The 27,460-nt window shown below is 37.3% G+C and overlaps 1 protein-coding gene across 1 annotated transcript in view; it reads left to right on the top strand.

Moving 5' to 3' along the window:
• Nucleotides 1-27,460, top strand: part of CLVS2 (clavesin 2) — a 68,161-nt gene that overhangs the window by 7,110 nt on the left and 33,591 nt on the right. Inside the window, exon 2 of the mRNA XM_007117817.2 lies at nucleotides 4,893-5,067. Within this exon, the coding sequence (XP_007117879.1) occupies nucleotides 4,893-5,067 (175 nt within the window). The remainder of the gene's footprint in view (nucleotides 1-4,892; nucleotides 5,068-27,460) is intronic.

Raw genomic sequence — 27,460 nt, 5'->3', positions numbered from 1 at the left:
CAAAGAATGACATTTTTCCTCTAGATGTTTCATTTACAAGGATTCTTTTGTTCTTACTCACCTACATTTCCACAGCAGTAAAACTAAAGCAAGGCTGAGACAACTAATCTGTGCCTAGTGATACAAACCAGGCATTTAATTATTTTGGATTTCATATTTCCTCTAAGGTTTGTAGACTTAGCCTGTTCCCATCCTGACTTTTACAAACGTCTTGTTACTTTTCTTCAGCCAAAGCCCCTTGCTGGGACCAGGTTGGAGCTACCCTGGTACCTGGCCTGGCGCCATGTTGGTATCGACTTTCTGATCTATCTTCTGACACACAGTATGCCACTGAGACAGGAGAAAGCAGAACAGCTATTCATCAAACTCGGTTCTAGGTCTAGGCGCCATAAGGAGTGGAGAGCACTGGGGTGTCAGTAAGACCCAGCTTCTCATCTAGGCTTCCAGTTTTACTCCCATAGTGATTTTGGACAAAGTGTCTAAATTCTGAGACCTCATCTCCAAAATAATAGGAACTAAGCCAGGCACAGAGACTTTGGGCTTATTTTGAGATTAAGATAATGCGTTTGAAATTGCTTTGGAAATCTTAAACGATTACACAGATAGAGATATTATTATTACCACTCAGTAATATAAAATAGCTTGGTGAATTCATTGACTTTAGCACTAATGATACTCCGAGGCATTAATAAAAGTAATTCTTCTCCTTTGTCTCTTCCCCTAGCACCTTTCTAACACAAAGTGCTTCAGACATTAGAAGATGTGGCATAATGAAAACTGAGGGCTGGGGGCAGCCTTCAAGAAGAATTTAATAATGGCTGATTGATTTAGTGACGGAGGGGAAAATGCTTGCTCCTGTGCTGCTCAGCGTGATGCCAAGATGCCAGTTTTCCCTTGTCAGGCTAAAAGAAAGGGCTGGAGAGGAGGAAGGAAATGGCCTGTTTGTGATTTAAGTTGCTCTCTGCACTGATTGTAAGCTCTAGTAGGGGATGAGACATTGTGAGCCCCAGGAGAGAAGCATAGGCTAGGTAGCTCCCCCAAACCTTGTAAGGCCAGAGGCAGCAGAAGAAGCTTCCCTGCTCTTGATCACACTGGTACTAAATAGGAGAATTTTTTTTTTTTTTTTACATATTATAGCAGCTTTGACTTCTTTCAAGAGCAGTGGTCTACATAGTCCCAGTTGTACTGGTGTCATTATTTCATCCTCTCCAAGTTGATTTCAGGTTCAGGCTTTACCTAATGCTGCTTTGGGAAGCACAGTCAGGAGCCAAGCGCTCCATTAATGGGCTACTTTATTGCTTATGGCTTTCTTTCAACATAGAAGGGAAGAATAGCAATGGTAGAGCTACTAGAATTGGGATGTAAACCCCAAACATGAGCTTGTGAAATACTTATTGTAGTGACGTCTAATTTGTAAAATACAACAGTTCAAAAACAGTTTCAAAGAGAATAATGAAAGTAGGATTCCTGAAGACAGAAAATTCATAAAATGCTCCATTTCTTTGGAAGATATTTTGCGGACTTTGGCAAGATCTCATGTAATAATGTTCTACTTAGGAATAACCTGCTGAGCTGCTAATGGTAGTAATGTGACATGTTTGACAACAGAGGATTGGAGTGTCAAGAGTGGTGTTTTTTGTTTTTGTTTTTTTTAATTTATTTATTTATTTATTTATGGCTGAGTTGGGTCTTCGCTGCCGCTTGCGGGCTTTCTCTAGCCGCGGCGAGCGGGGGCCACTCTTTGCTGCAGTGCGCGGGCTTCTCGTTGCGGTGGCTTCTCCCGCTGCAGAGCACAGGCTCCAGGCGCACGGGCTTCAGCAGTTGTGGCTCATGGGCTCTAGAGCGCAGGCTCAGTACTTGTGGCGCACGGGCTTAGCCGCTCCGCGGCACGTGGGATCCTCCCAGACCAGGGCTCGAACCCGTGTCCCCCACACCGGCAGGCGGATTCCCAACCACTGCGCCACCAGGGAAGCCCTCAAGAGTGATTTTGACCTGCCCTTTGAATTCAGTTAGCTAGGATGTTTTTATGTTTCTTTTATTAAACTTATACATTAGTATAATTTATGTAAAGATCACTTAATTCTCTTTTTGGAAGAAGATATTCAGTTAAAAAACCATTGGTTAGATTTACTCTTGAAAACTTTGCAAACATGCTTTTCTGTATTGATGATCCTGGGATTTGCCTTATTTTCTTTCCTTTGGAATAATGATATGTATATGAGTTTCTCTCTTGATTTGACACAGTTTTGGAAAAGCCAAACTTAGAATATGTTACTTAAAACAAATTGCCTCTTGTTTTCAGCCCTACTGGTGCCATGGTTTATTCTTCATACATACAGTGCATCATTCTTCCAAAGCTGATTGCAGATTCCACTTTTACTTAAGGCTGTTTGGTATTAATGCTATTTGTCATTCTTATAGGAAATGTAAGAATGATGATAATGGAGGGAAGTTCTAAATTGGATTGTTCTAATTTTTAATTTTCTTAACTGTGATATTATTATGAACTTCAGAAATTAAAGTGAATACTTTTTTAGAGGGGGTAGTTCTAAATTTTAACCAGAACTATAGCCTTCCTGCTCCAACTTTCCAGTCTGTGTAGGCTTATAGGCTTTTGGTCTCAATACTGTGTTAGGCCATTATGTTTAAAAAGGAGATGAGCCAGCCATGAAGTGACAGATAAAGGTATTCAGTCATTCATATTTCACAGATTTAAAGACAAGTAACAGAGCTCTACAAAAAATTTTATCTCATGTGCTTATGTAGTATTTTGGGATGCCATAGCCTTAGGCCTATAAATACCCTGTATACTTTCCAGAGATTTAAAAATAATCTCTTGATCCTTGCCTTTCACAGTAGTAATAAGCTACGTAAAGATTATCGTTAATTTTTAAGTAAAATTTACAAGCAAATATTCTTTAGTTCTGATTATACCCTGCCTAGTGCACTATGTCTGTGGTTACCGTTACAATAAAAAGCGTGCTATGTGTGTATTCCAACCAACATTTACTGAACACATGCTATATACCTAGCATTGTGCAAATGCTTTCACCTGAATCATGTCTTTGACTTCCCTTCCCATACCCCCTCCTCCCACCTTGCCATTGCTAGTGAGATGCAGTGAGATAATCATAGATACTCTCATTTAAGGGAAGTAAGCCTCAGAATGATAAATCATTGACATGTCCAGGGCCACACAGCTAATGAGGGACAGGAAGAGATTCCGACTTGAAGTCTTCTGACACCACGCCCTTTGCTTGATTAATGCTGGGACCCTAAAGAGATTCTATTCCAAACTACTGATTTTACAGATGAGGAAATGAGGCCCAGAGACAAAGTGAGAAATTGCCTGAGGTTTCACTGTTAATTATTCCTTCCTTTCTGAACTACTACACTTTCTCCATTCGCCTCCAAATGTTTTTAGAAGTCAAAATAGAACTACTCCCTCACATGTGCTCACTGTCTCATGCATCTTCCTGGTGAGCCCATCGCTTCCACTGAATCCCAATGATTTCCACTCCTAATCCACCCCCCTCCCCACACCACCTCTTCCCTGAGGTCAGGATTTCTTTCTCTCCCTTTTCCCTGATACCCCCACCTGAATGTCTGAGCAGAAAAGTAAACTTGAAATGCAGGCTGCTAAAAATGGAAAATTGTTAACATCTTCCATAAATTTACTAATCCCTCTTGAAATGCTGGGATTCCTTCTTAGAGTAATTATCTCATTTTCTTCTCAGCTCAGATTGCATTACCTCCTTCACTTCCTTGAACGTAGGATTGGTATGCTTTTGATTCTGGAATTTTCAATCTTGAGCTCTCTCCTGAGTTTGGAATTTACTTTTTCAGATGTTTACTTGATATATCTTTCTGGGTTTACTACATGTTCCTCAAGTACAACGGATACTATTCCAAATTCCACATTTCCAGCCATCCTCAACTGTATCCTCTTTTTGTATTATTGATTTTGATGAAAGATTTTTACCATCTAATCAGAATGAAGCTAGAATCTGTGTGTCATCTTATACTCTTCCCTCAATCTTAGCCCTCACATTTAATTAAGTATTAAATTTTAAAAAGTTTACCTCTAAAATACTTTTCAAATTTGGCCTCTTTTCTTCTTACTTCTGCTGCCTTCGTTGAGGCAGTATCTTAATGTACAATTAGTGTCTTTGCACTCTAGTCATTTTAGAAGAAAGTAAAGAGCATTTATGGGGTTTTTACAGTGTGCCGGGCACTGTGCTAAGTTGCAAGGTAGAAAAAGATAAAGTCTTGACCCCTAAATTTGGATGGCCTATGTAATAACAGACAGGTACATTTTCCCTTTTATTTTCATTGATCTCCCTTTCTTTCTGTCCATCCCACCTTTCCCTTTTTCTTTTCTTTTATCTTTATGATATAAACTCAGTACAATTAAAATCTGTTGACACTTTCAATCATAACTGTTTACATATAGTGTTGTTTATTGATGAAACTCCTTCAAATCTCATTCTCAAATTTTCCACACGTGAAGATATGAAATGTCAGTACTACTGAGAGCATTCTTGAGCTATTTACAAGTACCATGCCTAGTTTTTAGGGTTGCTGAAATGAGATTTTATAAACTCATAGGAAGGCCTAGAAGGAAAGGAAAAGGTTTTAAAATATGAAACAAATTGTAGTATTTCCAAACGCATTGGAATTTGTTTTGGTAGAATGCATGTTAAATTCTAATATGTCCCCTGAGTATAGCGAATAAAGTAAACTTCATCCTAAAAGAAGATTTTTAAACAAAATCATTTCCTTAAGATTCTTGATGTATTTTAAAAGGGAATTTTTAGTATGCTTCACAACTTTCTATAGCTTCTACAAAAGTGGTTGTCAGATTTAATGCAGCACTTTTCTGTTGCTGATAGGTACACACTGGTGGATATTTTGCGTGCCATCTTACTTTCTTTAGAAGCCATGATTGAAGATCCTGAGCTTCAAGTGAATGGATTTGTTTTGATCATAGACTGGAGTAACTTCACCTTCAAGCAAGCCTCTAAACTTACACCAAGCATGCTGCGCTTGGCTATCGAAGGCCTTCAGGTAATGATTTACAAATTACCCAGTTTCTCAGTCTCCCATGTTTGGCTTATCTGTGGTAGAACAACAGAAGATCTTACTTAAGGAATAATAAAAGCACATTTAAAAAGCTAGTTTTCAAGCACAAACACTAACTGGACAAAGGATCATAGAAGAAAAGCTAGGTAAGTGCCAGTGATGATCTGGGAGTTTTAGCTTGATAATCAGAACAAGCAACATCTTCTGCATTTTAATTATGAGCTATCTAGGCTTTTGTTTGTTTGTTTTTCTTTCCTTTTCTGTGTATAGTTGTTAATTAGCTAAATGTTTGCTTCATTGTTCCATTTAGTTGCCCAACAACTGTTGGAAAGCCAATCAATCAATATGTTTTTTGGTATCTAAGATCTGGAATCACTGTTTTGAATTACTTCTTTAGACTTAATTGGGGTTTTTTTTGCTCTTTTTTTTTTTTTTTTTTTTTTTTTTTTTTTTTTTTTATTGTGGAAGGGCCATGACGTGGAGTTGACAGAGGAATGGTGCATCTTCCAATGAATGACGTTTAACTGGTTGGGAATTATAAAATGGAAAATCAGTTATTATTTAGTGGCATGTTATAAACCTAATATTGACGATTTCTTTTTAAGTTTTAAGGTGTCTTTTTTCTGCTCTCTGCTTTGCTTTATGCTACTTTATATACACTATTTATGGAATAAAATTTAAATTCTTAAAAAGATTTGCAAATTAATTCTTAAGTGATGTTATTCAGTATTTATTCTCAGTATGTTCAACATGCTTTTTAGAAGTTTGCAGCAGTTAGTTTTTATAACGTTTTATTTATTTATTTATTTATGGCTGAGTTGGGTCTTCGCTGCCGCTTGCGGGCTTTCTCTAGCCGCGGCGAGCGGGGGCCACTCTTTGCTGCAGTGCGCGGGCTTCTCGTTGCGGTGGCTTCTCCCGCTGCAGAGCACAGGCTCCAGGCGCACGGGCTTCAGCAGTTGTGGCTCATGGGCTCTAGAGCGCAGGCTCAGTACTTGTGGCGCACGGGCTTAGCCGCTCCGCGGCACGTGGGATCCTCCCAGACCAGGGCTCGAACCCGTGTCCCCCACACCGGCAGGCGGATTCCCAACCACTGCGCCACCAGGGAAGCCCTCAAGAGTGATTTTGACCTGCCCTTTGAATTCAGTTAGCTAGGATGTTTTTATGTTTCTTTTATTAAACTTATACATTAGTATAATTTATGTAAAGATCACTTAATTCTCTTTTTGGAAGAAGATATTCAGTTAAAAAACCATTGGTTAGATTTACTCTTGAAAACTTTGCAAACATGCTTTTCTGTATTGATGATCCTGGGATTTGCCTTATTTTCTTTCCTTTGGAATAATGATATGTATATGAGTTTCTCTCTTGATTTGACACAGTTTTGGAAAAGCCAAACTTAGAATATGTTACTTAAAACAAATTGCCTCTTGTTTTCAGCCCTACTGGTGCCATGGTTTATTCTTCATACATACAGTGCATCATTCTTCCAAAGCTGATTGCAGATTCCACTTTTACTTAAGGCTGTTTGGTATTAATGCTATTTGTCATTCTTATAGGAAATGTAAGAATGATGATAATGGAGGGAAGTTCTAAATTGGATTGTTCTAATTTTTAATTTTCTTAACTGTGATATTATTATGAACTTCAGAAATTAAAGTGAATACTTTTTTAGAGGGGGTAGTTCTAAATTTTAACCAGAACTATAGCCTTCCTGCTCCAACTTTCCAGTCTGTGTAGGCTTATAGGCTTTTGGTCTCAATACTGTGTTAGGCCATTATGTTTAAAAAGGAGATGAGCCAGCCATGAAGTGACAGATAAAGGTATTCAGTCATTCATATTTCACAGATTTAAAGACAAGTAACAGAGCTCTACAAAAAATTTTATCTCATGTGCTTATGTAGTATTTTGGGATGCCATAGCCTTAGGCCTATAAATACCCTGTATACTTTCCAGAGATTTAAAAATAATCTCTTGATCCTTGCCTTTCACAGTAGTAATAAGCTACGTAAAGATTATCGTTAATTTTTAAGTAAAATTTACAAGCAAATATTCTTTAGTTCTGATTATACCCTGCCTAGTGCACTATGTCTGTGGTTACCGTTACAATAAAAAGCGTGCTATGTGTGTATTCCAACCAACATTTACTGAACACATGCTATATACCTAGCATTGTGCAAATGCTTTCACCTGAATCATGTCTTTGACTTCCCTTCCCATACCCCCTCCTCCCACCTTGCCATTGCTAGTGAGATGCAGTGAGATAATCATAGATACTCTCATTTAAGGGAAGTAAGCCTCAGAATGATAAATCATTGACATGTCCAGGGCCACACAGCTAATGAGGGACAGGAAGAGATTCCGACTTGAAGTCTTCTGACACCACGCCCTTTGCTTGATTAATGCTGGGACCCTAAAGAGATTCTATTCCAAACTACTGATTTTACAGATGAGGAAATGAGGCCCAGAGACAAAGTGAGAAATTGCCTGAGGTTTCACTGTTAATTATTCCTTCCTTTCTGAACTACTACACTTTCTCCATTCGCCTCCAAATGTTTTTAGAAGTCAAAATAGAACTACTCCCTCACATGTGCTCACTGTCTCATGCATCTTCCTGGTGAGCCCATCGCTTCCACTGAATCCCAATGATTTCCACTCCTAATCCACCCCCCTCCCCACACCACCTCTTCCCTGAGGTCAGGATTTCTTTCTCTCCCTTTTCCCTGATACCCCCACCTGAATGTCTGAGCAGAAAAGTAAACTTGAAATGCAGGCTGCTAAAAATGGAAAATTGTTAACATCTTCCATAAATTTACTAATCCCTCTTGAAATGCTGGGATTCCTTCTTAGAGTAATTATCTCATTTTCTTCTCAGCTCAGATTGCATTACCTCCTTCACTTCCTTGAACGTAGGATTGGTATGCTTTTGATTCTGGAATTTTCAATCTTGAGCTCTCTCCTGAGTTTGGAATTTACTTTTTCAGATGTTTACTTGATATATCTTTCTGGGTTTACTACATGTTCCTCAAGTACAACGGATACTATTCCAAATTCCACATTTCCAGCCATCCTCAACTGTATCCTCTTTTTGTATTATTGATTTTGATGAAAGATTTTTACCATCTAATCAGAATGAAGCTAGAATCTGTGTGTCATCTTATACTCTTCCCTCAATCTTAGCCCTCACATTTAATTAAGTATTAAATTTTAAAAAGTTTACCTCTAAAATACTTTTCAAATTTGGCCTCTTTTCTTCTTACTTCTGCTGCCTTCGTTGAGGCAGTATCTTAATGTACAATTAGTGTCTTTGCACTCTAGTCATTTTAGAAGAAAGTAAAGAGCATTTATGGGGTTTTTACAGTGTGCCGGGCACTGTGCTAAGTTGCAAGGTAGAAAAAGATAAAGTCTTGACCCCTAAATTTGGATGGCCTATGTAATAACAGACAGGTACATTTTCCCTTTTATTTTCATTGATCTCCCTTTCTTTCTGTCCATCCCACCTTTCCCTTTTTCTTTTCTTTTATCTTTATGATATAAACTCAGTACAATTAAAATCTGTTGACACTTTCAATCATAACTGTTTACATATAGTGTTGTTTATTGATGAAACTCCTTCAAATCTCATTCTCAAATTTTCCACACGTGAAGATATGAAATGTCAGTACTACTGAGAGCATTCTTGAGCTATTTACAAGTACCATGCCTAGTTTTTAGGGTTGCTGAAATGAGATTTTATAAACTCATAGGAAGGCCTAGAAGGAAAGGAAAAGGTTTTAAAATATGAAACAAATTGTAGTATTTCCAAACGCATTGGAATTTGTTTTGGTAGAATGCATGTTAAATTCTAATATGTCCCCTGAGTATAGCGAATAAAGTAAACTTCATCCTAAAAGAAGATTTTTAAACAAAATCATTTCCTTAAGATTCTTGATGTATTTTAAAAGGGAATTTTTAGTATGCTTCACAACTTTCTATAGCTTCTACAAAAGTGGTTGTCAGATTTAATGCAGCACTTTTCTGTTGCTGATAGGTACACACTGGTGGATATTTTGCGTGCCATCTTACTTTCTTTAGAAGCCATGATTGAAGATCCTGAGCTTCAAGTGAATGGATTTGTTTTGATCATAGACTGGAGTAACTTCACCTTCAAGCAAGCCTCTAAACTTACACCAAGCATGCTGCGCTTGGCTATCGAAGGCCTTCAGGTAATGATTTACAAATTACCCAGTTTCTCAGTCTCCCATGTTTGGCTTATCTGTGGTAGAACAACAGAAGATCTTACTTAAGGAATAATAAAAGCACATTTAAAAAGCTAGTTTTCAAGCACAAACACTAACTGGACAAAGGATCATAGAAGAAAAGCTAGGTAAGTGCCAGTGATGATCTGGGAGTTTTAGCTTGATAATCAGAACAAGCAACATCTTCTGCATTTTAATTATGAGCTATCTAGGCTTTTGTTTGTTTGTTTTTCTTTCCTTTTCTGTGTATAGTTGTTAATTAGCTAAATGTTTGCTTCATTGTTCCATTTAGTTGCCCAACAACTGTTGGAAAGCCAATCAATCAATATGTTTTTTGGTATCTAAGATCTGGAATCACTGTTTTGAATTACTTCTTTAGACTTAATTGGGGTTTTTTTTGCTCTTTTTTTTTTTTTTTTTTTTTTTTTTTTTTTTTTATTGTGGAAGGGCCATGACGTGGAGTTGACAGAGGAATGGTGCATCTTCCAATGAATGACGTTTAACTGGTTGGGAATTATAAAATGGAAAATCAGTTATTATTTAGTGGCATGTTATAAACCTAATATTGACGATTTCTTTTTAAGTTTTAAGGTGTCTTTTTTCTGCTCTCTGCTTTGCTTTATGCTACTTTATATACACTATTTATGGAATAAAATTTAAATTCTTAAAAAGATTTGCAAATTAATTCTTAAGTGATGTTATTCAGTATTTATTCTCAGTATGTTCAACATGCTTTTTAGAAGTTTGCAGCAGTTTTTATAACGTTTATCACTGAAAATATCACAAAATAACTAATTTTATCCTTGTCATTCATTAGTTCAGGATGCTAGTTTTTTTTTTTTTAAGTAGAACAACCAAAATTATCTAGATCTCTGCTTCACAGTAATTTCTGACTGGGTCTATAAGCACCTAAATTGAAGGATGATGGCCCCCTAAAAAAAGGTCACTTCTCCAAGCAGCAGGACATCTTAACCAAATTGAATTCACAGTTTGGGTTTTGCCTCTGGAGTGAACAAGACACACTGATCCTTTTCTCTGATAGGCTTTCCCTGATGCAGGTTTCCTGACTTGCTCTTGGTGAGTCAGCCTTGCTCCTACCTTATCTTGAACTACACTTTCTTTTTAACTCCATAGAGACAGTTGATAAAGAGTTGGGAGGGCATGGGGAAACACAGTGTTTGGAAATGTGTGTATCATATAGAATCAGTCCTAATTCTGCCCTCCTGCCATCAGCGTGTAAAGTGTTCTTCACTTTATAGAGAAAATTGGTTACCACCAACCATATTACTTAACACAGAATGGTAACCTAGCCTTTTATAATCGTGATCCCAATTTAACTGTCATGAGGGGTAGTCTAGGCTTCAGCATATGAAGAACTGGAGAACTCATATTATTTCCAAAAAATTGAAAAAAACAAACAACTCAAGGATAGACTCAATATCTTGCTGTTTGCTAATTTGCACACTTTATGGAGTCATTTAATAGTAATATGATAAGTCCTCGGTGGAGGAAAAAACTGACCACTTGGACATGTTTGGGAGCTTCCCCATTACCCATGGCTCCGATCAGGACTTTTTGAAGTGCTGAGGGTCAGCCCAACAGGAGCTACAGTCAGATTAAACCTCTGTGCTTGTGTTAGAGAGGGAAATGGTCCCCCTCTCTGCAGGGACCTCTGCTGAACTGCCTTATCTCTATTCCGCATCACTGTCCCAGTCCGCTTTTCTTGCTCCCAGGACCCAGACTGAGTAAGCAGGGTTGATTCCTCCTGGTTGCCAACTGGGAAGCCACTTAAAAGAAGGGAGCTCCTCCTGGGAATAAATTTGACATGTTACTAACTTTTAAACTCATTTTTTCTCTAGTTCAAATTAATTTTTAAAAGCTCTATAGCTATGTCTATATCTGTGTCTATGTCTATATCGATATATATAAACAATGGTGATTCTGAATAGGAATGTAAGATGTGCTAAAAATGTTCCATTGTGACATGTGTGATTTCATATTTACTTCCATACTGAAGTAACGTTTTCTGACTTTTCTAATTAAGACTCTGTTTTATTTTGCACTTACTATGTGAGAAATATTATTGTGTATTGATGTTTCACGCAGAGCATGAATAAACTTTTTTTTTGAGATTAGCATGAAACCGTAAAGTGTTTGAAGTAAAGACACATATGCACAATTTTAGATTGTTAAACACAACTACCGCCATCATTAAGACCACCACCGAAACCACAATAATAAACCCCTTCCAATTAACCCAGTCAGGGAAATTAAGAGGTGAGAATTTTTTAATAACTCAGCGATAATTTATATCATGCTATCATTCTGCTATAATATGTTGCTTTTATTTAGGCAAACAAAAAAATATCCTAGGGAATTAAATCAAAAGTAAGAAAAGCTACCAGTGGGTCTAGTACCAGGGAGGAAACTTAATTTAATGATGTGTATTATTAAGGGATGTAACTGTGTTTTGAAGAGGGCCCATCTCTCTTCCTTTATACAGAGGTGACTGTATAACCTCTCTACCTGCATACACCAATCCCCTTTTTCCTCAAGTATTTTGAGTGACCCAGCTAGAGATAACACCTTATACTTTGGATAAAAACACAGAGACCATTGCTGTAAGATCCACCTGTGATCACAGTGGAAGGCCAATAGAGAGACACTGTTGAAGGATGGAAACAGGCTATAGAGGCAGACAGACCTGGGTTTGGATGGCAGCCCTGCCACATATCAAATATTTGGGCAAATTACTTAACTTGTTTGGATGTCAGTCTATTCATTTATACCAATTTTAAAGTATTACATTAGAAATAATACACCTTGCACCTAGCAGGTGATATTAATGATCAAAGTAATTGATGTGGGTAAGCTCATTTTTCAAGTGGCATATTTTTCTGGATGTGCGCTGGTTTTCTCACAATTCAGTGACTACCTAGGCTGTGAAGACTTAAAGATGATTGACTTTGGGAATCTGAAAAATATCATATTTTACTTTTAGTGCTCAGATTATAGATACACAGATTTCATTTTTAAAAAATCACTTACTTTGTGGTTAAATAGCATCTAGATATTTTCACGTTAGATGCCAAATAATATATTTTTTTCTTGTTGGAAGCCAAACAAAAAATGAGATTTTTTTTCACCTGGTGAAAATTAATCTTTGTTTCTTTTGGGAGAAACTCCAGGCACAGTTGGAAAGGTAGTGATTGTGGAGATAGCTTTGGCCTTGAGGGAGGAGCAAGAGTTTGCTAAGGGAATAAGGACAGGAAGAGCATTTTGGGCAGGGAAACTTTGGGGGAGGTGACTTGAACAAACAGACAGCTATAAAGCATTGAAAGTACGTGATAAATCAGTTTCGATATGGCTAGAGTGAGAAATGAATTGAAACAAATGACCAGAGGTGATCTGGGAAAAGCAGGCTGAGACCTGGCCCTATGGGCTGGAGGAAGGCATGCTGTGTGGTTTGACCTGTGTACTCCAGACATGGGGACATTTGGGAGAGGAAGGTGACCTGGTCACTCTTCTTTGGAAACATCAGTTGGGTAGAAGAATTGACTTGGATCAAAGGAGAGGGGTTAGATATAGAGAACACCCAGACTACCCTGGAGGTACTTATATTGATCCCATTGTGTAGGACAGATAATGAAACTTCAGGGAGTTTAAGACACTTATCTGAATTTTCTCAACTGACCTCAAGGCTTGAGTCCAGGTTGTCTGATTCCAAAGAATGAATGTCTTTCCTGAATCTTGTTGTTTCTGTTTTTCTGTTAATTAAAAAAATTATACAATTTTAAAGGTTACTTTCCATTTACAGTTATTACAAAATATTGGCTATACTCCTCGTGTTGTACAATACATCCTTGACCTCATTTTACATCCAATAGTTTGTGCCTTCCATGCCCCCTTGTTTCTGTTGTTTCCAGGGCTGTGCCTAAGAAAAAATGGGTAGCCTCAGGTTAAAGTAACTTTCCTCCCCCATGCCAAAAATCCTCACATTTCAATACAGGTGAAATTTCTTTGTTGGGATAGTACAGTACTAAAATAGTCACAAATGGCTGACCTTGCACTTTTTTGGACACCAAGTGGCAGAGCCATTTTCTTCTTCCCAGTGAGTGGTCTCTTTGAGTGACTACCAACCTCCCTGTTCCCTGTGTTGAAGGACAAGGGCAAGGCACTTTTCTGCTAGCCAAAGAGAACTTTTATCCTCATAACCACAAATTGGTAAGCCACTCATTACAGCAATCCAAGGCAATTCTGTACGCTTTCTCTTTGCAGAATCTTCAAACATTTTTTTTAAATGAAAGGCATAAAAGATTTTTTACCAACACAATGCGGCTCCTTGATACATAAGAGGCAACATCAGATATTTTTTGTGGAAATAAAGTATTCACTCTTAGTCAGAAGGAAAAGAGAAAGAAAAAATTGTCTTGCACCTTAACAAGAATTTAATTGATTAGGGTAGTCATAGTAACAGGAAGCATCTTAGAAAATCAATATAAGGTTAAGTGGATGTGACTTGTTGACTCTAAGATATCTGCCTGGGAAGACAATTAAAACATGAAATGTTTGGAAATACCTGGAACATCTTCTTATTTATTTATTTATTTATTTATTTATTTATTTATTTATTTATTTATTTTTTGCGGTACGCGGGCCTCTCACTGTTGTGGCCTCTCCCGTTGCGGAGCACAGGCTCCGGATGCGCAGGCCCAGCGGCCATGGCTCACGGGCCCAGCCGCTCCGCGGCATGTGGGATCCTCCCGGACCGGGGCGCGAAGCCGTGTCCCCTGCATCGGCAGGCGGACTCTCAACCACTGCGCCACCAGGGAAGCCCCAGACTGAATTTATAATGAAGCAGTATGCTTTTAATATTTTTTGGTTGCTGTTGCTCTAGTTTAATATTTTTCTTATAAAATATTACAATTCTTAAAACTCTTTGGTAGTGAAAAACTCAAACTCTCTTATGAATCCAGAATCTCTTATTTGTGATTTTTAAAAACATATCCTGACCCTACCTTTGTTGTTTGTTGCCCTTTGGATGTATTTACCTGTTATTCCCCCTTAGCTCTGTTCTGCTGAGTCTCTGTGCTGTTGCTTTCACAATTTCACAGGAATCCCCAAACTCCATCTGCTGAAAAGTACATAATGTAGTCAAGAGGTAGCTTGCTGACAAGGCGTTTGGCTGTAACAAAGAACTGAATAGCTCTTTGAATTGCTACCTAAGACTCAGATGTAGGGCCATCACAAAGTACCTAAATCAGTGCCAGATATTGTAAGAGCCCTTAATAAATAGGACTTGTGAAAGAATAAAGAATATGTAATCAATTCACAGTACTTAATGCTGGCCCTTTCTTTTGACTCAAGGGTCCAGTGTTACTAGCAGCCACCAATCTGCTAGCTCTGAGAGCTCTGGTCATTCATGGGGAAGGCAGAAAGTGCTGCCACTACAAATTCTGGCTCTGACTGTTTGGAAGCCCAGTTCTACCTAGGGGATCTTGCCAAAAACAGAGGCCATGCTAATGACTTGGAACATCCCTGTCCAGGGCTAGCGGGTGAGGAGTGCCATTAACTTCAGTCTAGCGTTTAGTTAGCTTATTCAGTCTTCCCGATCTTATCCACAGTTCCTGCTAGCTTTGAAACTGCACTTGTGTGTGCATGTGTGTGTGTATGTGTGTGTGTGTATGTGTGTGTGTGTGTGTGTGTGTATGTAGGACAGTTATGGGAGAATATTAAAAAGGAAGTCAGTGAGATATTGAGTAAATTAGGCTTTCATAATAAGACAAAAGGACTCTGCTTTGCAACAGTGTTTTTTGCAATGGTTGTTAACCTGCCAATAATTTTCAGGCTTATAATGCTTCTGACAATAGCAGAAACCTCTTGCATGCAAGCTGCCTTGTAAATTTAAGACAGCATGATGGTGCATTTATGGCAGAGGTCTGAAACAATACCTGTCTTTTTGAAAATGAACACACAGACTCATGAACTGTATTTATTCAGACAGCCTGGAGGTGGGAGCATTTATTTCCACATTCTGTATGCACAGTCAGAACCATGTTGAGAAACAGTGACAAAGGGCAGTGTGTAAAAAAAAAAGTGACATTTTGTTCATCACACGCATAGCTGTCTGTGCTAAGTGTGCTTCCTTTCAGTTGTTTCTTAACCTAAAACAAAATGAGTGAAAACCCTAAAGTTGCTTGATTTCATGGTATGAGAATGTGGCTTGGCTGAGAGGTTTAGTCCCCAGAACTAGGACGTTGGAAGTCTTTTTAAAATCTGACAATAGACATGTAAAAGCTATATATAATATTCAGTTCAGCAAGCAGGCTAAGGATTATATAAACTTTGCTAACAGGCCAGGTTAATTCTGCATATATATGTACATATATACACATACACATAATACATACATGTACCTACATACATGTGTATGTGCATATATCTCACTATTTTTTCTTGCATTAAAATTGCTGGGTTTTTTTTTTGATTAGCAGCTAAATCCATTTAAAATGTCTAGTTATAGGAAGTAGCTGTCAACCTTGAAAAAAGAAGAGATGAGTGCTCTAGACTTACTTAACATACACTTACTGAATTAAAGTAAGGAGTATCAGTAATTATCCATAAAATTTAATACCTGTACACTTTCAACCACTGAAAAGGAGACTAGCTATCATTTTTCTTCTAATAGCCAAATAATTTAAGCAACAAAAGGGAAGGAAGCAAATAATCTTTCTGTTTGAGTCATTGAGATAATGATAAATGGATAGAAAGTAACTACCAATAATGAAAAACTGAACAAACCATATGAGCTATTCTACATTTCATTTTATTGGCTATGTTAAGACAAGTCCTTAACTGGAGAACAAAAAAGATGAGTAACTGCAAGTTCTCTCATTGTTTTTATTAGCACTGGAAATGCATCTTGATATATTCTTCTCTCCCAGTAGAACTTCATTTTTTTCACTCTCTTCAAATCAAAATGGCAAAATGAACATTCATTTATCTTAAAAAAATTAGTTTAGATACAACCTTAAAAAAGAAAGGAATCCTGCTGTTTGCAACAATACGGATGAACCTTGAGGACATTATGCTAAGTGTAGTAAGCCAGGCACTGAAAGACAAGTACTGCATGATCTCACTTACATGTGGGATCTACAAAGTCAAATTCATAGTAACAGGGAGGAGAATGGTGGTTACCAGGGGTCGGGAGGTTGGGGAAATGGGGAGATCCTGGTCAAAGGGTACAACATTTCAGTTATAAGATGAATAAATCCTGGAGACCTAATGGACAGAATGGTGACTACAGTTAATAATAATGTGTTGTATACTTGAAATTTGCTAAGAGAGTAGATCTCAACTGTTTTTACCACACACACACACACACACACACATTAAAAAAGGTAATTATGTGAGTTGATAGATATGTTAGTTAGCCTGATTGTGGCAATTATTTTACAATGTATGTGTATACCAAAATATCATGCTGTATACCTTAAATATATCCAATTTTTGTCAATCATGCCTTGATAAAACTGGAAAAAATTAGTTTAAGATCCCAGTGCTATCAGATTTTCCTACAGATGTTGATAAAAGTGACATGCTTATCTTTGAAATGTTTAGTCATTTCACCTTCATAAATGTACCCTCCTGGACATCTAAATCAAAATCTTTTGAAATCTCAAATTAAGGTGTCATTTTTGTTTTCTTAAGTTTTAAAATTCTGGTACCATATTGCCAGAATCTTGGAGGTGAGTGATTCTTCTGTCCCATCCATGAGTAGCACTCTTACTATATTCTCTTAAGATTGATCTGGAAATTAAAATACTCTTTATTCTTCATTTTAACTATTCTGAGGATTTGTTTTTAATGGGCTTAATTTTCTTCATATCAGCAATTGGAGACGTCACAATAAACTCATAAGAGGAATGCCTCCTTGTATTAATCCTGGGCTTCTATTTGATGCACAATTAAAAATAGTGTGTTTCTATGGCTTGAGGTCAACTGCATTTTGAAAGGCCTCAGTCAGTTGGAATTTTAAGATGTGGGTGAGTGTGAGGTAGTTATATAAGGTAATGATAGCTGCTATAACAAACAAACGAAAATGTGTGCATTTGCTCAACCATCTCACGGTGAAATCAGATAGGGTGCTTTGCTCAAGGTATGGTGCTTCTCCTAGTGAGTCAGTAACCCATGTTCCTTCCACTTTGTTGCCCTGCCGTTTTCTATGTGTGGTTTCCTGGGTCACTTTGGTCAGTTTCATTGCATTTCCCTATAAGGTGAAAAAGCATGGAGGATCATGTATGATACATGTCTATGGGCCAAACCTGAAAACAGTGTACATTGTTTATTTGAATTTGAATTCTGTTGGCTAGAAAACTCAGTCAAGTCGACACCCATAACTATAAAGGAGATGAAGAAATGTAGTCTGTGATTCTAGGAAGAAGAGGAACGGTGAACACCTCGTCCTCTCCTTCACAATGCTGATTCCCTAAAATACCTATGATGACTCTTCTATCAGCTCTTTATAGCATGTTTGCTTATGTTCTCTGAAAGAAAGAGGTGATAATTAGACAGTGTTTCAAGAAAGTTTTATTCCAACATTTAAGCACAAAGAAATAAATGCAGTTTTCCTACAATCCATTCTGTGTACCTATTGCAATCTCTGTACCCAACTAGCTTTGCGTAGGTAGGGGTGCTGGCAATTTCTATGTACGTGGGTCACTATAGCTACATCCCCATAACAAAGGTAACACAGCTGTGATTCAATCAGTTCAGTGCTCCTAAGATGCTGATTTTAAAAGGAGAAAAACAGCAAATCATTCTTCTTGCATCTTAAGACTACATGTAAGACAGCTAGCTATAGTGATATTTTTGTTGCTTTACCTTGAAAGTTAGAAATCCTCTGAATTGGGAATTTAATTTTCATAAAATGAGAATATGACTTTTTAAAAAATTCGAGATTACCTACCTTGAGAAACTCCGCAAAAAAGAATACTAGCTGCTGAAACACTGAAAGGATTTCACTGTAAAGTCTTGTTGCATAGGCTTAAAGACTGAAATCAATGTCAAATTTTAGGCTGTAGAGTCTACCAGCTTTCACCATTTTGTCAATATCTATCAAGTGCTTTAAAAACCAGTTGAAGTTTTACTTATTGTTTAGTCATCTAGTGAAAACATGCAAAAAGTCAATCTAATTTTAGTACATAAATAAAGTAAAAGTTATACTATCAGTACCTAGTTTTTCAATCATATTGTGTATTATAAGGAATCCACTTTCCTCTTGAAGGTATTCTAGGAGCTCTTTATGTCCTGTTATGACTTTTTCCTCTTGTTTATTAGGTCTGTATTAGAGCTGTCATTCTAGAAAACTTTCAGATTTCATTCCTGTGTAATCGCTGTGCCTTAGATTTCCTTTCCTCAAGTCCTTGAATTCTTTTCTCTCTTTTTTGTTTTGTTTACATATATATATATATTTTTTCCACCTGAAGGAGTACGAGGGAGGTAATGTTGCAGAACACATGCATTCTCTAAAGTATGTTTATTTTTTCACATCGGTTAATAGTTTTGTCTAGATATATAAATATAGATTCAAAATAATTTCCCTCAGTACTTTGAAATCATTATTTTATAGTTGTTAGGCATCCATTATTTCTGATAAGAAGCCTGGATTCAGACAAATTTTTGTTACTTTGTAGGTACCTGTAAAAGATTTTAGGATCTCTTTTCATCTTTGGCATTTACAAGCATGCGTTTGGGAGCAGATCTTCTTGTGTCTAGCACACCTTAATGAATCCTTCAGTTAGAAACAGAAACATTTTTGTTATTCTTTCCTTTCAATTTTTCTCTGATCCCTTTTCTGGTATTACTATTGCATGGACATTGTATCTGTGGTCTTAATCCTCTGTGTATCATAATGTTTCTGGATCACATGCTTTTTAATTAAACTTTTCATTTTTATTTTGAAATTAATGTAGATTCACGTGCAGTTGTAAGAAATAGTGCAGAGAGATCTCATATATGTTTTCCTCAGTGGTAACATCTTGTAAAAAATATTGTGCAATCTCACAACCAGGATATTAACATCGATATAATAGGGATGAAAGTCCTGGCTCCGTACTCAGTCTTCTCTTACATGGCCCTGGTGGGAGCTGGGATACCTCATCACAACTTGATGAGGGTGCTTTCATCCTTTGCTGGTGTGGGTGGGAGTGAGGTCATATGTTTTTGTTTTTGTTTTTTTCTTTTCCTCTAGTGCTTGGCTGGAGTAGAGTAGTCATTGCCTAAAAATTTTGTGTGTTGCTAGTATGCGTCTTTCCTGGTCCTTTGGCCAGTGAGAGCAAGCTTAAGTTAGGGCTTTTCTGTCTGTGCCTGTTTCCAGTTGCCAGTTTCCTGAGCTATAAATCTGGGATATCTGAGGCAAAATCAAGCCCAGGGAATGTGCTAGTATTTCATTCTTTGGGTCCCAAAGTCTCTAGCTGGTCTGCCTTTTTCTTTTCACCATTTATAGTCTTATGTTTGTTTGTTTGTTTTTTTTTTTTTTTTTTTTTTGTGGTACGCGGGGCTCTCACCGCTGTGGCCTCTCCCGTTGCGGAGCACAGGCTCCGTACGCGGCGGCATGTGGGATCTTCCCGGACCGGGGCACGAACCCGTGTCCCCTGCATCGGCGGGCGGACTCTCAACCACTGCGCCACCAGGGAAGCCCTCTTATGTTTGTTTTATGTATACTGCCCAGGTTTTTTAGTTATACTTAATGAGAAGAATAGGGAAAAGTATGATTTGATTATTCTGTCTTTCTGGAAGTGGAAGTTAGAACCACATGTATATTTCATCTTCTAAAATTTTATCAAATATCTGATTTAATAAAGTTACTGTGCCTCATTTAGTTTTCAGTGTTGTTGTAAATTTATTATAGTTTGTACCATTTACTGTCATTTAAATTTGTGGAGGGAGGTGAGGAAATTGTGCTTATTCAGTCTGCCTTATTGACTTGGAAGCTCCTTAACTCCTTAAAGCCAACCATTTTCTAGTTTATGACCACAAGACGATAGAAATGAAGGTCATGAGCCATCATTTTTATCTATAGATAATGATCTAAGGGAGAAATTATTCTTCTTCTATGTAGTAATAGCTTTTATTATTATGTTCTTTAAATCCCCAGAGATATTTTTCTAGGATTAAATATGGAGTAAGTTTATTTCCAAAAACCCCAAAATATTCCAAGAGATATACCCATAATTATTTGCAAATTATTATGAACTAAGATGCTAAAGCTTAGAAAACCAGGTTTATTTTCAAGTAAGATGAAATTCAGGCAGATAGGCAATTTTATCGCTTGGTTTTAAAAGAAAACCTCAAAAAGATGCTACCAGTCAGACCATTGTCTCTCCTAAGATGGCTAAGAAAAGCACATTCTACCCCATGTAAGACAACGAAGGGCTGCAGCAGAACTGGTAAACAAACTACATTTAGTGGTACTTGAGGCCTACTGTCTCAACAGGGGGTAGATAATCAGCATCATAATGGGTTACTACTTTATGCTAAACTTAGAGCTATAATTTAGTCAGTGAAAGGAGGGTAAAAGCACTCTGCTGTAAATCATAACAGGCTGTTTTCTAGTTTCATAGATATTTGGATATGGAAAGTGCCTTAACTCAGAAAAGAGCTAATGTGACTTCAATGCTGCATAGAAACCATCAAAGTAGGCTTAGGCTGAATTTAACAGCACCACGGAGAGCTCCCAGAAATTCCATTGCTGCGGTTTGTCTTTTCCGCGTTGCAGTTCTGGTTTTCTCTTGTCATCACTGCCTTTAAAGTAAGCCCCTCTACCTCTTAGAATAGGTCACAGTACTCACAGAAGTAGAGGTTTCCTTCATTTTCCCTGAGTCTCATAGTTTCTATGTTTGAGTCAAGGCTACATTTTTCACGTGATCCAAGGTTTTCCTTTTAAGGCTTTCCCTTTATTATTTAGCTCCTGTTTTCTTTGAATTGTTTACTGGAAACTCAGGTATTGGCATTGGAATTAGAACTATCGCCTCTCTTTCCTTTATTCTTGGAATCTTCCCATAAGTTATTTATATCCTAATTTTAAAAACACAGAAACATTCCTAAGTTGGATATAGGGTAAGAGAAATGACACTGTGATTTGTGTTTCGTCATAAGGCCATGTAAGGAAGAAAGAGATTGTCTTCTTTCACCCACGAAAACTGCTAGGAAAGTCATGGTTTGATTGTATGCTTTCTTCATAAAGAGGTATTTGGACAAAAATTACATAGGATATAGTTGAAAGCAGAATTGTCTCTCCCCTGACAAATGCTAGAATAGGTCAGACTTTAGAAGCAAGCATTCCTGGGCTTAAGTCTTGTCTCCGCCACATCCAGATTTCAACTTTAGATAGACTGCTTAACTGATCGCGGACATTGTTACCACATATAAAAAGGGAGTGATACCTTCCACCTGGTGTTATTTTGAGGATTAAACAAGATAACATGTATGAAAGAGATTGGCATGATACCTAGTCAGAGAAGTCACGTGGTTACAGTCAGTCCTTCCCATGCACTTCTTCCCTGCCCCATGCTGGAGAAGATAATATAAATAAACTATGTAACCAGAAGATTACGTCTTTAGAACAAAATACAGTGGTTATATAATATAATTAATCAACCTAACTTGGCAGATCATGCAAAACTCACCAACTAAAATTAGGTGGGAAGAAAGTCTCACGCCCCCTTTTTCTGAAAATAATGCATCTTTTAAGAAATTAAGTGGGTAATTTTCTCTTTGAAGTTTATAGTCACTACATTTGTTCTTCCAAGTTGTAAGATAATGGTTAAATGTTATAATGAAAAGTATTGTGATTTATAACATGTGGAACTCGTTGGTTTGTTCTTAGGATGTAAGACTTTGGGGATTTTCACTCTTGGGAATATCACAAATATTTTCTGTTGAAATACATGAAGAGACTTGTATTTACATGATGAATATACATATCTCTCCTCACTGTTTTCAACTAGATGCAGACTTCCTCAATGGCAAGATAACAGTTCCGCTAAATAACTCACCAGTTGGCTGGCAAGGAGGATCATATCATTGGTCCTGGGTGGACTAAAAGCATGTTATAGACCTGCAATTCTTAAAACTTGCATAGTGGTGAAATAGGGTGGGATACTCATGGGAGAACATACACTGGAGAGTGCAATATCTAAGGCATGTGAAAGCTGCAGGGGAATTAGTAATCAAAAGGACTATGGTAAAGAAACCTGGTACATTAGAGAAGCTCAGTGAAAGGATTTCCTGAACAATGGGGATGACAGGATTCAGAAATACTGCTGGCTAGGTGATGGCATTTAAACACCAGAAGTATGTTGGGTGCAGTTATTATAATGAGTGGCAAGGTTGGAGTGGTAATCATAAGGGCCTGGCCCTAAGGGAGCTGTGGATATGGTTATTAAACATGGTGTTCCTATGGGAAAGATAGGAAGACAATAAATGTTGCTTAAAATATTAAAAGAGAAAAGGAATGAAGGCAGCTATCCGAATATAAAGTGAGAATATTATGGCTAATTTCCTGACCTGAGATAGTTCTCAGACTCACAATCCATGAGCTGAAGGAGAATATAGATCCTTGTGAGGAAGAACCCTGCAGCACCAAGATGTTTCTATGATGGATGATCTTTCAACTGCTAGGAGTAATGTTTGCAAAGAGTTTGTGATAATATGGGCAATGATTATTAATAATCTGAAGTGTGTATAATAGAAACGAATGTGTGAAAATATGATCACATTTATGTTAATAATATGTTAAACAAAGAGGAGAAGAAAATGCATTGGAATGTAAGCAATTATTATATGAGAGTGGTAGGACTGTGGAGAAATTTTCCTTTTCCTACTTTCTGCATTTTACACATTTTACCATTGGGAATGTAGTATTTTTATCATAAAAATTTTATTTCAAGTAGTCATGATATACAGTAGAAAATGAAGCAAATTATTTAACAAATAAGTATACAATGTGCCATGTTAAAAAGGTTAGCTTCTATTTTAAAGTGATATTAACATAGTCTGATGAGAAAATTAATAGAATCAGGCAGCTGCAGCAGCTCATCTTAAGAAAATTATGCAGTGCTAACACATATAGCTGTGATGGGTCACATTTGGGAACCACAAAGGAAATTTACAGCACATCCTAGGAAAACAAAGTCAGTGGAAATGTAAATATGCTTCGGAGTTAAAGATCAGACATGCTTAAAAAAGCATGTTTTATGAAGCTACCAGGCTGATATATAATCCGAAATATTATGCTAATATACCTGATATGAACTAACCAGTGTTTGGTAGGAGAAAAGAAGGAAGTTGAATTTTTAAACAGCCATCAATAAGCCCCCTTTAAAAACTTTTTTTTTTTTTTTTGCGGTACGCGGGCCTCTCACTGTAGTGGCCTCTCCCGTTGCGGAGCACAGGCTCCGGACGCGCAGGCTCAGCGGCCATGGCTCACGGGCCCAGCCGCTCCGCGGCATGTGGGATCTTCCCGGACCGGGGCACGAACCCGTGTCCCCTGCATCGGCAAGCGAACTCTCAACCACTGTGCCACCAGGGAAGCCCTAAAAACATTTTTACGCAAATCTGAATAAGATAGCCATTGATGAATTAAGTAAAAGACAAAAAGTGGACATAAATTACACCTTATAAAGACAATCATGCTTTTAAACAGTACATCTTATTTCTGCCTACCAGTCATATCCTTATATTATTAAAATTGGTTCTATAAATGGCAAAATAAATTTTTACAGACAGAAATTGTTTAATAGTTCAGAAGAGGGAGTTGTGGTGTGTGGACTAAAATGCTATAAATGTTTTATGTAAGAGTTAAAGATTGAGCATATCTTCAAGGATGACATGCTTTGGTATATAGAGACGCATAGGGAGGGAAACAGTGCAGCTAAGTATAGAGTGAAAATTCATACATTGCATTTTGGATATGTTATAAGTCTAGGCAGTCTCATGTGACGAGTTGATGTAAGGTAGGCAAGAAAGATACACTGGAGAAATCTGATAGGTTGGGATCAAAGTGGGATGGACTTTGAATTTAAACTGTATTTTATGAAGACTGGAGAATCAATGAGTATTTTAAGTGAGAGAACAAATCATGGAAAATGGCCAGTTGAAAAACTAATGTGATATAATTCACTTGTTCATGACTTCAGCCCACCAATATCTATTGAGTGGGATAATCTTAAAGAAAGAAGTTGGAAAAGTGGGAATTTAGGAGACAATTTTATAGCAATCCAGCCCAGAGATGCTGAAAGTCCGCATTAGTTCAGGCCAAGTGATATGAAAAAGAAGGGGAGGGTACTTTTTGTCTGTGTCCTTTCCAAGTCACATTTTTTTCCTATCCTCCTTTAAATCTTTGTTACCTCTCACCTTTGTTATCTCCAAAGATAAATCAGGGGCCCTGCCTCCAACTGAATCCTGTCCAGTTCCTCCTCAACATGGACGTGGTAATCACAGTTGTCTTTCTAAAACATGATCTAGTCACCAGACACTCTTCCCCAGCCCATGTCTTTGCTCACATTGGTCTCTTTGAACAGACGAGAAGTAAGGGTTCTGGCATGCCCCACAGACCCGGAGCTTGTCAGGCTTACCTTAAATGAAACAAACCAGAGGTTTTGGCGAGGCAGCGGTTTGGGACCTAATTAGAATGCCATCCGGTTTGCCAGGCAGAAATAGAGACACAGATGTAGAGAACAAACTTATGGACACCAAGGGGGGAAAGTGGCAGGAGTGGGGGGTGGTGTGATGAACTGGGAGACTAGGATTGGCATGTATACACTAATATGTATAAAATAGATAACTAATAAGAACATGCTGTATAAAAAATAAATAATATAAAATTCAAAAACAAAGATACTCTTAAAAAATTAAATTAGTTGTTACTCATGGTAAAGCCTTTTGTGGAAAAGATTTTCTTGAAAAGGTTTATACGTTCATTTTCTCAAGATCTGATGATAAATTGTATTTATGATATTGAATGTACAAAAAAGTGCATTCTGTTTTATAAGACTATTTAATGAATTAATTTTCTTCTAAAATCTGATCAAATGTTGGTAAATTATAAACAACTATTCACATATTTTAAATATTTAAGGGTTACAGATTCATGACTAGATTCTTCTTTTTCCTGTAGACTTTCTAGACTAATACTAAGTACAAGTGAATGGAAAACCAAGTATTAAAAAAACAGAGAGCAACCTAATGTGATCTTTCTTATCTAATTAGGATGCTATTTCTTGGCATTTTATATCATTCTGTATTGGGCTCTTGACCATTCTTTATAGATCTAAATTAGTTTCAGCAGGTACACAACACAGGAGCACATTTTATGTCAGATACTGTCATGAAAAGCTTAGCGTAGACGTGGCTAGAATCTTTAGAATCTTAGCATTTGAAGGAAACGTAGAAGTCACACAGCCCATCTTATGTAAGAATTACTTCTGTGGTAGTCTTAAGAGATGATTCTGCAGCTTCCGTTTATACACAATCTGAGCCTGCTAGCGCAGCACCTCAAAAGGCAGTCCTTTCCGTCTCTGAGTTTGGCAACAAAGCTCTTTCTTAAATTCAGCTAAAATCTGCTTCTGAGTCTTGCACCCATTGGTCCTTATACCAACTCATGAAGACAGGATCAATGCTACTGCACCTAGTACCTGGCCCTTTACATAACAATATTTCAAAAACATAGAGTGTTGTTCCTTTGAACATTTGGAGCTATCTGATATTTTTTATTTTATGATTGTCTTCTCCAATTACCAATGGCCTGTTCCTCCATCCTTTCTCTCATGACAAAGTTTCTAAATAGTGTATCATTCTAGTTTCCTTCTTCTAAATTCAAAACATTTTTTTTTTCAGTTTATCCCCAAGTAAAAAAATAATTACTCCACATGTGTTTGGATCAGTGTGGCAAATATTTCCCACCATTAGTAAAGTATATTATTAAATAGCCAAAGATGATGTTAACTTCAAATCGCAAATGCTCTGTAAAAGTGCAAATAACATACTAAAGAGGGAGAAAGGAAAGGGCAGTTATATTTTACTTAAGGAAAGGATTAAGAAAAAAGATATCCGTAGAAGGCCCTGGAAGGATTTTGAGAGAAGGGAAATGCATCGTTAAAAGCATTACATGCTGAGGGACAGTTAGGGGAAAAAACAGAGATGAATATGTACATGATGGGTATCAGCAAGTAGATTAATTTAGCTGTATATTAGCATTCATGAAAAAGTAAAGTAGGAAATAAGGTTGCAAAAGTTAATTGATACCGATAGTATAAGGTCATGAATGCAACTCTAGAGTTCAAATTTTTTTCTGTGGGTGATCAGTCAAGTTTTTGACTTGACAGGAAAAGTGTATTTTAATAGAAAATCTGGTGGACCTGTTATAAAGGATGGGTTAAACAGAGGAAAACACTGTAACAGTTGCAACATGCTGTTGGTTCACTTAAGCATATCATCAACTGTACTTATAGCAAATACTATCTGTTGATGGAATTCACAGGTAGCAAGGAACCTGTGTATTAAAGCACAGATTGATGAGGCAGTTTTTGTTAAAACTACTGTGAGAATAGTTCTCATGAATCGTCTTACATAGAGAAGGCTATTGGACTTGGAGATGCATCGTCCTCAGTTAGCGAAATGCTCATAACCTCTGTACACCAGACCTTTAGTGAGCCGTACAGAGAGCCGAGTCAAAGCTCTGTCAAAGCTCTGCAATGCCGACTGGAAAAAGGCAGGAAGTTACAGTTTATCACCATCACACTGTTGCCTTATAATATCCCAATGTCTCCTTTTATGTCATTTTTGTTTCTTATTTCTTTGAAATAGGCTTTTACATAGGCTGTTAATAAAAGTGTGTACATTTAGTTCTTTTCTTGTTCAGTTCTATCTGTGTCTGATCTTTGATCTCTCTCTGGTCTTTGATCTCATCTCTGGTCTTATGGAGCTATTATAAGAGACAGATAAGAGACTGGATTCTTGAATTCTTTGCATAATATTTAATCTCCAGGGGAGTCCCAGTTATCCAAGAACCTTATCTCAGGTTCTGTTTTAATGTTCTCAGCACTATGAGAGAGAGAAGCAGGAATGAGTCATGTTGAAGT

This window comes from Physeter macrocephalus, chromosome 10 (assembly GCF_002837175.3).
Source record: "Physeter macrocephalus isolate SW-GA chromosome 10, ASM283717v5, whole genome shotgun sequence".
In the NCBI taxonomy this organism is placed as follows: Eukaryota; Metazoa; Chordata; class Mammalia; order Artiodactyla; family Physeteridae; genus Physeter; species Physeter macrocephalus.
Note: the sequence above shows the minus strand (reverse complement) of the source record. Positions and strands in the feature narration are given on the sequence as shown.